Source organism: Camelina sativa, chromosome 6 (assembly GCF_030686135.1).
Source record: "Camelina sativa cultivar CO46 ecotype springtype chromosome 6, ASM3068613v1".
In the NCBI taxonomy this organism is placed as follows: Eukaryota; Viridiplantae; Streptophyta; class Magnoliopsida; order Brassicales; family Brassicaceae; genus Camelina; species Camelina sativa.
In genome coordinates, this window is record NC_141885.1 from 25,209,733 (window position 1) to 25,220,715 (window position 10,983).

At 39.1% G+C, this 10,983-nt stretch overlaps 2 protein-coding genes and 1 pseudogene across 3 annotated transcripts; 2 read left to right on the forward strand and 1 right to left on the reverse strand.

Moving 5' to 3' along the window:
* Nucleotides 1-191: 191 nt before the first annotated feature.
* On the forward strand, nt 192-4,736 carry LOC104699354 (F-box/LRR-repeat protein At3g03360-like). Its single transcript, XM_010414672.2, has 3 exons — nt 192-1,161; nt 1,286-1,465; nt 1,571-4,736. The coding sequence occupies exons 1-3, from the start codon at nt 220-222 to the stop codon at nt 1,835-1,837; spliced, it is 1,389 nt and encodes a 462-aa protein (XP_010412974.1). The 5' UTR covers nt 192-219; the 3' UTR covers nt 1,838-4,736.
* LOC104699355 (pentatricopeptide repeat-containing protein At2g40720 pseudogene) lies at nt 1,700-4,736 on the forward strand (annotated as a pseudogene). The gene has a single exon (XR_015559888.1). The product of XR_015559888.1 is annotated as a pentatricopeptide repeat-containing protein At2g40720 pseudogene (transcript).
* LOC104792937 (uncharacterized) lies at nt 4,581-10,888 on the reverse strand. Its single transcript, XM_010519208.2, has 21 exons — nt 10,449-10,888; nt 9,941-10,039; nt 9,450-9,601; nt 9,248-9,320; nt 8,959-9,081; nt 8,586-8,694; nt 8,380-8,459; nt 8,006-8,087; nt 7,694-7,833; nt 7,484-7,594; nt 7,265-7,381; nt 7,063-7,152; nt 6,849-6,902; nt 6,593-6,667; nt 6,436-6,511; nt 6,183-6,282; nt 6,025-6,094; nt 5,848-5,915; nt 5,653-5,765; nt 5,214-5,465; nt 4,581-5,116 (listed from the first exon to the last, which is right to left on the reverse strand). Exons 1-21 carry the CDS (start codon nt 10,572-10,574, stop codon nt 4,833-4,835), a joined length of 2,394 nt encoding a protein of 797 aa, XP_010517510.1. The 5' UTR covers nt 10,575-10,888; the 3' UTR covers nt 4,581-4,832.
* Between the last annotated feature and the right edge of the window lie 95 nt (nt 10,889-10,983).

Below are 10,983 nucleotides of genomic sequence, written 5' to 3' on the forward strand. Positions count from 1 at the left end.
ACCAACGTTGAAATGGGTAACAAATTTGTTTTTGAGAATTTAAAACCAAAAAAATTATTAGAGAATCTACAAAATAAATAAATAAAGGTATTCTTAATATTTTGGGGCCAACTAAGGATTAATGAGAGAAAGAGTACGTCTCACGTTTTTATTTTTACTACAAAAACCCTAAGAAAATCTATTGCTAATTTGCCATCAGGCATCGTTTTGTAATTTGAGATGGCGGCCGGTGACGACGATGCCACTGCTACCACCGATGAAAGAAGCCTCTGCAAAACCAAAGAGTCAGGAGATTCGAGTGAGGGTGTAAAAGTAGACTCAATCAGCTCTATGCTAGATGAGATCCTCCAACATATCCTCTCCTTAATGCCGACCAGATCTGCCATCAGGACTTCCGTCTTGTCCAAACGATGGAGGCATGTATGGTCCGGTACACCTTCTCTCTACTTCCATAAAGACGACAGACCTGATGCTAATTCGATAAACGAAACCCTAGCTCGCTATAAAGCTCCTAAGATGATGAGTTTCCGTATCTTGTTAAACAAGGTTGATGATCTTGTTCACATGGACGGTTGGATCAAGTTCGCTTTTTCCAGAAACGTTGAGAAACTGCTGCTGTATTTAGAACGGGATGGCTATAAGTATAACATCCCTGAGTTCTTCTACGTCAACTCCTCTGTCAAGCAACTCTCTATTAATTCAGTCTATTCTTTTAAAATGATACCCGAATGCTCTGTGTCGTGGAAATCCCTAAAGAAGCTGTCATTGAATCGTTGCAACCTCTCTGATGAATCCATTGCTAATATCCTATCTGGTTGTCCCATTCTCGGATCTTTAATGTTGGATTTTTGCAAGGAATTGAAGGTTCTTGATCTCAGCCGATCACCGCGTCTGCGAACATTAGCAGTTTATAACGACAGTTCTACTCCGGGGCCAACGAAGATTGTGGCACCACATATCCATTGCCTCAGATTGAGAACCTCTCCGTTACTATGTGATTTAGTTGATGTCTTGTCTTTGACCGAAGCTAAACTAGACATTAGCTATAAATCCCAACTTGATAAACTGAACGCTGATTTGCTTCATACCATGGTGATAGAGATACTAGAGAAGTGCTGTCGGAATGTAGAGAAGTTTACTTTTGGGGAAAGCTATCTTAAGGTATGTTCTCGGGTGTTCAAGTAAAGTCTATGTGCACTCTCTCCAAGACATGGCAGCCCTATTTTTTTGTCTTGAGATACGTACTTTGGTATTAACTATTTGGTTTGTGTTTCTTGCTTGTTAGATGTTATCTCTTGCCGAGCTCCGTGGTGTTCTTTTTCCAAAATTCATTAAGGCTAAAGCTATAACGCTTGAGACACCGATCTCTCACTATGTAATTCCTGGTATAGTAAGGTTGCTACAAAACTCTCCCGAACTAAAGATGCTAACGGTGGCACACACCAGGGATGATGGCTTCATACCGGTATATATTTTCATTCAATATAACTGCTGCCCAACATTGAGTTTGTAGAATTTGAGATTAGTGACACTCTTTGGATAATGGAATTTTTTTCTATTTGATCCACAGGGCATCTATATTGACAAAAACTTGCGTTCTCATGGCTTGAATTCGGATCAATGTTGGATCTCGGAAGCGAGAGACTTCAAACACTTTGACCACTTGAGAGCAAACGCTTCGTTTATAGAACTTGTGCTTAAAACCTCATCAAAGACGTTAAAGAAGATGGCCATATATTTGGAAACTAATTATAAAGCAAATGGCGTTATGAAAGAGTTGCTTGAGATGGTTCCAATACTTACCCTAAACAACAATGTCTCCATCGTGATCGGCTAATTCAAAATTGTAAACTTTTCTTTAATTTTGTAATAAACTTGATCAAATCTGTGTAGTAGCCACCACCATGTTTCATTTGCATAAGTTATCCAAAAAAAGTTGGAAACTTTAGAACATATGTTTTTGTTAAAGAATATAACTTTTATTAACCAGACATAACGACGACGATGCTGATATGCGTTTCAAGCTTCACGACGTTCAAGTTCGTCGGGGACTTTCTTGTTTAGCTGATTCTCATGTTTCTCCGGCTTGGGTTGGTTCTGGAATCAGAGCTCTAACTCAGAAAGGAGAGTATCTACAAGCTCTGCATTTGTATACTAAGCATGATGGCTCTTCTCCCTTGTGGACTTCTGTTTTCACATTCCCTTCTCTTCTCAAAGCTTGCTCTTTTCTTACGAGTCTCAGCTATGGCAAAACAATTCATGCTTCGGTCACTGTGTTGGGTTGGCGTTACAATCCTTTCATTGCAACTTCGCTTGTTAATATGTATGTGAAATGTGGTTTTTTAGATTATGCCGTCCAAGTGTTCGACGGTTGGTCTCAGTGTGGAGTTTCTACTTCGGATGTCACTGTTTGGAACTCTATGATTGATGGGTACCTCAAATTTCGAAAATTTAAGGAAGGGGTTGAGTGTTTTAGTCGAATGCTGGTGTTGGGTGTAAGACCTGATGCTTTCTCTTTGTCCACTGTTGTGAGTGTTTTGTGTAAAGAAGGAAACTTGAGGCGGGAAGAAGGGAAACAGATTCATGGGTATATGTTGAGGAATTCGTTAGATGGTGATTGTTTTTTGAAAACTGCTTTGATTGATATGTATTTCAAGTTGGGTTTACCGACAGATGCGTGGCGTGTTTTTGTGGAGATTGAGGATAAATCGAATGTTGTACTGTGGAATGTGATGATTGCTGGGTTTGGTAGTAGTGGGATCTGTGAGTCTAGCTTGGAGTTGTATATGCTTGCAAAGAGTAACAGTGTCAAGCTTGTTTCCACTTCATTTACTGGGGCTCTTGGTGCGTGTAGTCGAAGTGAGAATTCTGGCTTTGGTAGGCAGATCCATTGCGACGTTGTGAAAATGGGACTTGAAAATGACCCGTATGTTTCTACTTATCTACTGTCAATGTATTCCAAATGTGGTATGGTTGGTGAGGCTGAAACTGTCTTCAGTTGCGTTATAGATAAAAGACTTGAAATATGGAACGTGATGATTGCAGCTTATGTAGAGAATGTGTATGGGTACGCTGCATTGGAGTTGTTCGGTTTCATGAGGCAGAAAAGTGTCTTGCCTGATTCTTTTACCTTGTCGAATGTTATATCATGTTGCAGCATGTTGGGATTGTATGACTATGGCAAATCAGTCCACACAGAGCTGTTTAAGAGACCGATACAAAGTACACCTACAATAGAGAGTGCTCTGCTCACTTTGTATTCCAAATGTGGATGTGATACTGATGCTTATTTAGTCTTCAAATTAATGCAAGGAAAAGATATAGTTGCATGGGGCTCCCTGATCTCAGGACTTTGCAAGAATGGGAAATACAGAGAGGCTCTGAATGTTTTTGGGTCCATGAAAGATGAAGATGATTATTTGAAACCTGATTCTGATATTATGACCAGTGTTATAAACGCGTGCGCCGGATTAGAGGCTCTCAGGTTTGGCCTTCAGTATCATGGTGGCATGATTAAAACTGGTCGAGTGCTGAATGTTTTTGTTGGCAGCTCCCTTATTGATCTGTATTCTAAGTGTGGCTTACCAGAAATGGCTCTCAAAGTTTTTACTAGCATGAGACCGGATAACATTGTAGCCTGGAATTCAATGATATCTTGCTACAGCCGAAACAACTTTCCAGAACTATCGATAGAACTTTTCAGTCTGATGCTCAATCAAGGTGTCTTACCAGATTCCGTATCCGTCACAAGTGTCCTTGTAGCAATCTCATCAACTGCAAGCTTGCTTAGTGGAAAAAGTCTGCATGGTTATACATTACGACGCAACATTCCTTCAGATTCTCACCTGAAAAACGCTTTGATTGATATGTATATCAAGTGCGGGTTTTCGAAGTATGCTGAGTATATCTTCAAGAAGATGATCCATAAGAGTCTGATCACTTGGAACCTAATGATATATGGATATGGATCCCACGGAGATTGTTTTAGAGCATTGAGTCTTTTTGACGAGATGAAGAAGGCAGGAGAATCTCCCAATGATGTAACATTCCTGTCTCTGATTTCAGCCTGCAATCATTCCGGTTTTGTGCAGGAAGGCAAAAATATTTTTGAGATCATGAAACATGACTATGGAATCGAACCAAACATTGAACATTATGCAAATATGGTGGATCTTCTAGGGCGGGCGGGTCGCCTAGAAGAAGCTTACAGTTTCATAAAAGGAATACCTATTGAACCAGACAGTAGCATATGGCAGTGTCTCTTATCTGCCTCAAGAACTCATCACAATGTGGAACTTGGGATATTGTCTGCTGAGAAGTTGTTGAGAATGGAACCGGAAAGAGGCAGTACCTATGTTCAGCTAATCAATCTTTACATGGAAGCAGGATTGAAGGACGAAGCAGCAAAGTTGTTGGGTGAGATGAAGGAGAAAGGCTTGCAGAAAAAACCTGGTTGCAGTTCGATTGAAGTTAGCAATAGTACTTATGTTTTCTTTTCAGGAGGTTCATCTTCTCCAATAAATGCTGAGGTCTTCAACGTGTTGAATTCGTTGAAGAGTAATATGTTAGATGAGGACAAGTTCACTTGAACGAGATAACATTCCGAATTGATGGTGTTTTTACATCACTTCTACTTCTCAGAAACTCATAAGAAACACTCTTTTTGTATGTGTAGAATATAAAATACAGACACTCTTGGGGTTTAAAATGAATGATATTACAAATCAAATAATTCATTGGTTGCTTGGTTTGAACTCTCGAGTCACCCGGAGATGCTTTCAAAAAAATGTACATTGTATGCTGTTTATCTTCCTTCCTTCCACTAGTGTTCATCACATTCCAGATGAGGTTCGGTTAATGCGTTGGGCACCTAGTCTAGGAGCTGCAGGTTTGGCTCCTCGGCCACGACCAGAAGATAACGGTTTCGCTCTGGTGGTTGGTGGTGGAGCAGCAATGGCAGCCCATGGGTCTTCATCATCAGACTGTACTGTCTTTTTCAAGTTCAACGGTCTTGAAGTAGTTGCAGGTGGGGGAGCAGCTATAGATCCCCACAAATCATCGTCTTCTGTTTTCGCTGCTGCTTTCACCGCGCTTATCTTTGGTCTTGAGCTTGTAGCTATTAAGAGCGAGGAATAACACACAACCATATCAATTTTAGAAAGTTTAACAGAATGCGTTGAGGCAAACTGATTCAGCTAAAACTAAGTAAATACCTGTAGGTCTAGAGGACTGAGACACAGGTCGTTTTTGAGCTGCTTGAATGTTTGCGAGTGCTGGAGAAGGCTTTGGTTCATCCAGCGGTTCGAGATCCCAACCGTCTTTGTCACTCTCATGACCTTCACTAATGCCATTCTCGGCATCTCCCCAACCATCTGTTGATGTTGGGGATGGTGGTGCGGGTGGATCTGTGAAGTCCGAGTTGGAACGTGTATGATGACTGGCTTTGACACTTGGCGCCTCCGTTGCTGAGGAAAAAATTCAAGAAATAAACAAAATGGGAAATTATAGGAAAGCACTGGCAACTGCACAGACGCTACAAAGACATAAAAAGCAACATCTTTTTTCTTTTTGTATCATTCAGCAGTTGCACAATTCAACAAATTTTACAATCAGGGTTGAGAGAAAATTAATGGCAAGTGATCTCAAGTGTACCTGTGGTTGCAACATTTGAGGCAGCAGCAGCTAGGGATGGTGCTGAAGAAGAAGAAGCAAGAGGCGCTTGTTCTAGTGGCTTACCCTTGAGAGTCAAAGAACTCATAGCCCATCTATAAAAGTAATTAAATAAGTCTAATTAATATACATAAGTCTTTCACCAATGTTAGTATAATTTGAATTGACTATACTCACCCAATCAGACCAGCAGTTTCAGGTATAGCTGAAGCTCCTCCGCTGGCTCCCGTCTCTCCAGTGTTTGTCTATTAACACCCCAAAAAAATTCAGTTATCTTCCATCCTCTTCTAATACATAAGAATATAAATATAAAAACAGCTTAAGAAAAGAATTAGGTAGACATAATAGTCCTACCTTCTCATAGTTCTGTTTCAGTATCTGAAGAAATTGTTCTACAGCCTGAAATGCCTTTGATCGGACATCACTATTATGAAAACAAGAGAAAATACTTTATATTTTGTCGGAAAAGAAGCTATTAGACAAAACAAGGATTGACATGCATTTAAAGAAACCTGTCTTGATCAATAGTTAGCACAACGATATTCGGAAGAATTCTAGTTGCTATTTCAGTGTCGTCATAAGTAGTACTGGTGGCACATAATGCAACAATCCCTGCGTAAAGTAAAACCCAGTGAGATATAAGATGACACCAGGAAAGAGGATAACAACAGGAATATCCCAGACCCAGTTGATAAAGAAATGATTCATACAACCGAAACATCCCACACACTATGTAAGGTCCTCTTATACCAGGCATTCACATACCTGCACCTCGAGCGGGTGGAAATGTATCACGCAGTGCACGCACTGTAAAAGCATTAATCAAAACTCTTTTCCTTGTCTGCATCATTGTTTCATGATTAGGTAACAAGAAATCCCTTCACTGTAAAAGAAAAATAAAACGAAGCTTCTAGAGACTAACCCCTTCATTTAGGTAGGTGGCAATATTCCCAAGTAATATAGTGGTATTTGTTCTGATTGCAGGCTCTTCATCCACCTGAGAGGATGATATAAAACTTAAAGCATTAATACTGTGAAAGACGTAATTGTCTGCAGCATGCATGACCTCTAGAATCAAAGGATTGCCATGAATAGAGGTACTGAAAGGCGGGAATATTTTACAGGAAAAAAATATATATATATATATGGTCCAGCTAATGTGGTTAATGGATGCAAACCTGCAGTTTGGAAAGGTATTTCAACAGTGATCCTGAAAGTGTACGCTGAGAAAGCTGAAACCACAAACGAAAATCAAGAAATTTATATTAGATGCAAAAACAACTTAATTATGACAAAAGAAAATGTGAATGACAGTAAAATTTTCGTTGAATGAGATGAAACAGTCAGCGACCTTTACTAATAAAGTAGCTTAAATGGGTTAGGAGCAGGTACCTTTGGAGCTAAAACGAGCATCGATTTAAGAGTCAGCTCTCGGAGAAAAGCAGATGTATCCGCAAATCCAGTAGCAACATGAGGGTATACCTAGTAAAAATGCAGCCCATTGTTAATGATAAAAGAATGCAACTAGACGGCAGTATCGCCAGACATCCACAGTTGAACACCTTTCAGGACACAGAAGAGGAACTGATCTTACTTGTTCATCGACTATTTGCGAGGACATTGATTCTCCAAATTGATCAACATGTTGCAAAAGAGAAACTCTAATAGCTCGATCATTGGAAGCAAAAAGCTTGACTATTGTTGGTAGTACCTAAATCATATATGGATTACATTTAGAATATAACTGAAAGCTACAAATACAGCAATGGAGTAATTGGAGCGTTTTAGCATAAATATAGCCTGATTGAACAACCTTCACACTGAAATCTTCAGTTGATAACCATGAACCCATCTTAAGTAAGGCAGTTAATGCGGGAGCAGCAGCTGAACCAAATTCAAGGGAAGAAGCTAATAAAGGAAGAAGCTGCATCAACCAGAAGGTTAAGTCAAACAGCAAAACACAAAACCTTAAACTCAAAAGGAAAATGGTTGTCTTACTACCCAATAAAATTTAGATTCACACCTTCTTAAGCACGATCTCCCGAGGAAGCTGTTCAGCAACATTTGGGAGTTTGCGGAAGAAAGTATCTTTTTCGACGCTGTCTTTCAAGTTAAGAATATCCATAAAATGTATGGTGTCCACCAGCTTATTTTGGAAATACTCTGCCAATTCAAATATGTCAGAAATAAGATTCAAGAGATAAGGGATGGTCAAAAATAACTATGAGAGATAGTACAACATTATATGAAGAAAGCCATACGGAAGGCCAAAAACAAAAATACAGAATAGAAAACAATGAACTACTTAAGGTACAAAAACCAGACAGGAAATTACCGCCATTTTCTAGAAGTTTCGAGGTGTTTAATCTGCGAGAAGGCATGGAACTTAGGAGTCGTTGATAATCTGGAAGCAGAGACTGTGAGAAAAGAAACATTCAACTGAAATGAAAACCAGCTCTCAGAAATCAAAGTCATACAAGATAAAAGCAACACATCAAAACTTTGGGGAAACATACAAAGCCTATTGACTAAAAATCACATCGCCAGTATAAGCTCCAAATACATTGGAGATTAAGTTATAAAAAATACATGGAACTTAATCCTTACATATGAAAAGCAAAGAAGAATCCATATGTATACACAAACCGATATTGAGGAACATAACATATTACTCAAGGAAAAAAAAAAGAAAAGGGATGAAAACAAAACCTTAGGAATGCCGACAGTATTACGCAGCTCCTCTGTTTTCCCCAGCTTGGAGCCCGAGAAGAGTTCGTAAATAAGACAACCTTAAAAAATGAAGTAAAGGGCTTCAATGAAAAAATTGCACTCAAGTGGACAAAGGGTTGAGGGACGTATAATCTCCATTGACAAATTAGCAAGCCAAAAAATTCAAAACTACTGTAGAGGGTTACCTAGTCCCCACGAATCGATGGCCCAAGGTGGAGATTTCCTAATAGCAACCCAATCAGACTTGACCATTTCCATTGGCTTGTACTGTGTTCCCACTAGCCATTCAAATGGCTGAAACAAGACAAATAAGGTAGAAAAGATGGAAATCACTAACACTGACAGAGTATTCTCACCCTGGTCACATGAACAAGGTCTATGATACTATGTACGTTATATCAAGGGTGTAATTAAATAGTGTTAAAGACAGATATGACGGCAGGTTTGGGATCTAAGATATCGAGGGAGGGAAAAGAAAAATGAAAGAAATGGCTTTAAAATTGACAAGATTAACAAAGCATAACACCCAAATGAACTACAATCGTCAATGATGAGTACCAGCATAGGTCCACTTGCAGACTCATTGCTCCCATCAAACTCTGATAGAACATCAAAAGCATGGAGTTTCCAATCCAAAGTAGGTGTAACAACAACACTCGCCAGACAGACATTTCCATGCACCTGTTGAGACAGTAAAACTTAAAAGAGTTTTCACTAAAATATACGATGTGAGGATTCAATGTATTCCATCACAAAGTTAAAACGAAATCTAACTGACAAGAAAATCTAGTAGCCACCGGTTATCTTTTCTTATAGCTGAAATATGGTGTTGTATGCAAATACTTACAAGTTTGCAGTCATTGTTCAGAAAGCTCACAGCTTTACCTATCTGGTGTAGCCCCAGTGCAAAGTACTCATCCCTAAAAGGAAATTTTCATGGTTAAAACAAACGATAGCTGATCAAATTTACCATGTTAAACATGATAATGGCTTTGCCACTGAGCATCTTATGTCTTTTCTGCCTAAATGTTCATACGAAGAGTTCATACCTCTGGGTAGCTTTCAAGCCTAGCTCCTTTATCTTATCTGACAATGGCATAACAGGCTCTGTGACTATATAGATCGTAACCTTGGAAGTAGAACCATCATGAGTTTCGACCTCAGTGCTGTGGAGAAACGAAAGTATATTTGGATGCCTCACCTGCAAAACGAAATGGTAGATGATAAATTGACAGAAAGATGTCAATGACAGCAACAAAAGGTGAAAGAAATCCACCTATGAATCAATTGAGCACATTTATATTTATGTAAAAATTGCTCGTCAAGATGTGACAAAATTAGATTTGTGCAGGTGTCACTTCAACAGGGGAATTCTTAACGAGGTATAAAAAACTGATTATATATATCACTGTGACTTCATACTTCGATTAGAGACAAGTAAAAGGTACCCGTAAATCACTAGTTTGATGAAGTTAAGTTCCTAGTACGTGAGAGTTAGAGTTCTTAGTGCTAAACATGTTCTTAATTTATAAGAACTTACAGTACGAAGGCGCTTGACACCATTTCTTCCAGCAGCCAAATGACCATCTTGAGCATTGTTCCCAGAAAGAGCAAATATTGAAACTGGAGACCCATCATCCTAAAGAAACCAAAAGTACAGAATATGAGATTGTATAGAGAGCCTGAGAGACTTGACCAAACAAAGCCGTAAAAATCATCAAACGAGCCAAATTCACATAAGGTTACTATTATGAATGCAAATCTCAAAACTCAGTGTACTCACAAACAGATAAGAACCAAGAACAATATTGAATGGTACTTCTCAAACTACAGCTACTAAGCATAACGCTACATAGAAAAATCAATCTACTGCAGGGGAGATACAAAAAAAAACTATGCCTCTCGTTTGACATCAGAGCAACACTTGACAGCACCTAAATTCAAATTCATACAACTAATCCGTCGCCTTAGAGGCAGATTCGTAACATGTTATGCAGAATTACAAACATCCGCACGTACACAGAGAGAAGTGAGATTAGAGAAGCAACCTTGGAGGTACCACGAAAGTGACTCCATGAACCCCAAGCAGAAGGATAAGGATCACCGATGTTGTAAGGCAGATCCTTGAGTCCCGTACCAGATCCAGCCACCACTCCCTTTAAGAACTTAAACATGATTCCACTTTCTCAATCCAGCAATTGAACAACGTTTGTCGTTTTCAAACGGATATATGCGTGATCAGAAGAACGAAGGTGGAGCAAAACGGAATAATTGAAAAGCTTTCTGTTCTTATGATTCTTCTTCTTCTTCTTCCTCAATCTGCATCTCCGGGAAGATGAGAATTTCGTAGATTTGTCTTTTTTTTTTTTTTTTTTGGGCTTTTTAATTCGTCGGAATTATTATTATGATCGACCTGAACGTACTAACTCTGTCGCCGTTTTTGTATTTTGCTTTTACAATTCGTGCTGTTATTTGCTTATAAGAAGACGTCGTGAAGTTTGGATCTGTTGACGTTTATATTGTGGGCCGAATTCATAGTTTGTGGGCTTCTATTCTTGCCCAATGGTTTTCTCATGCAAATTA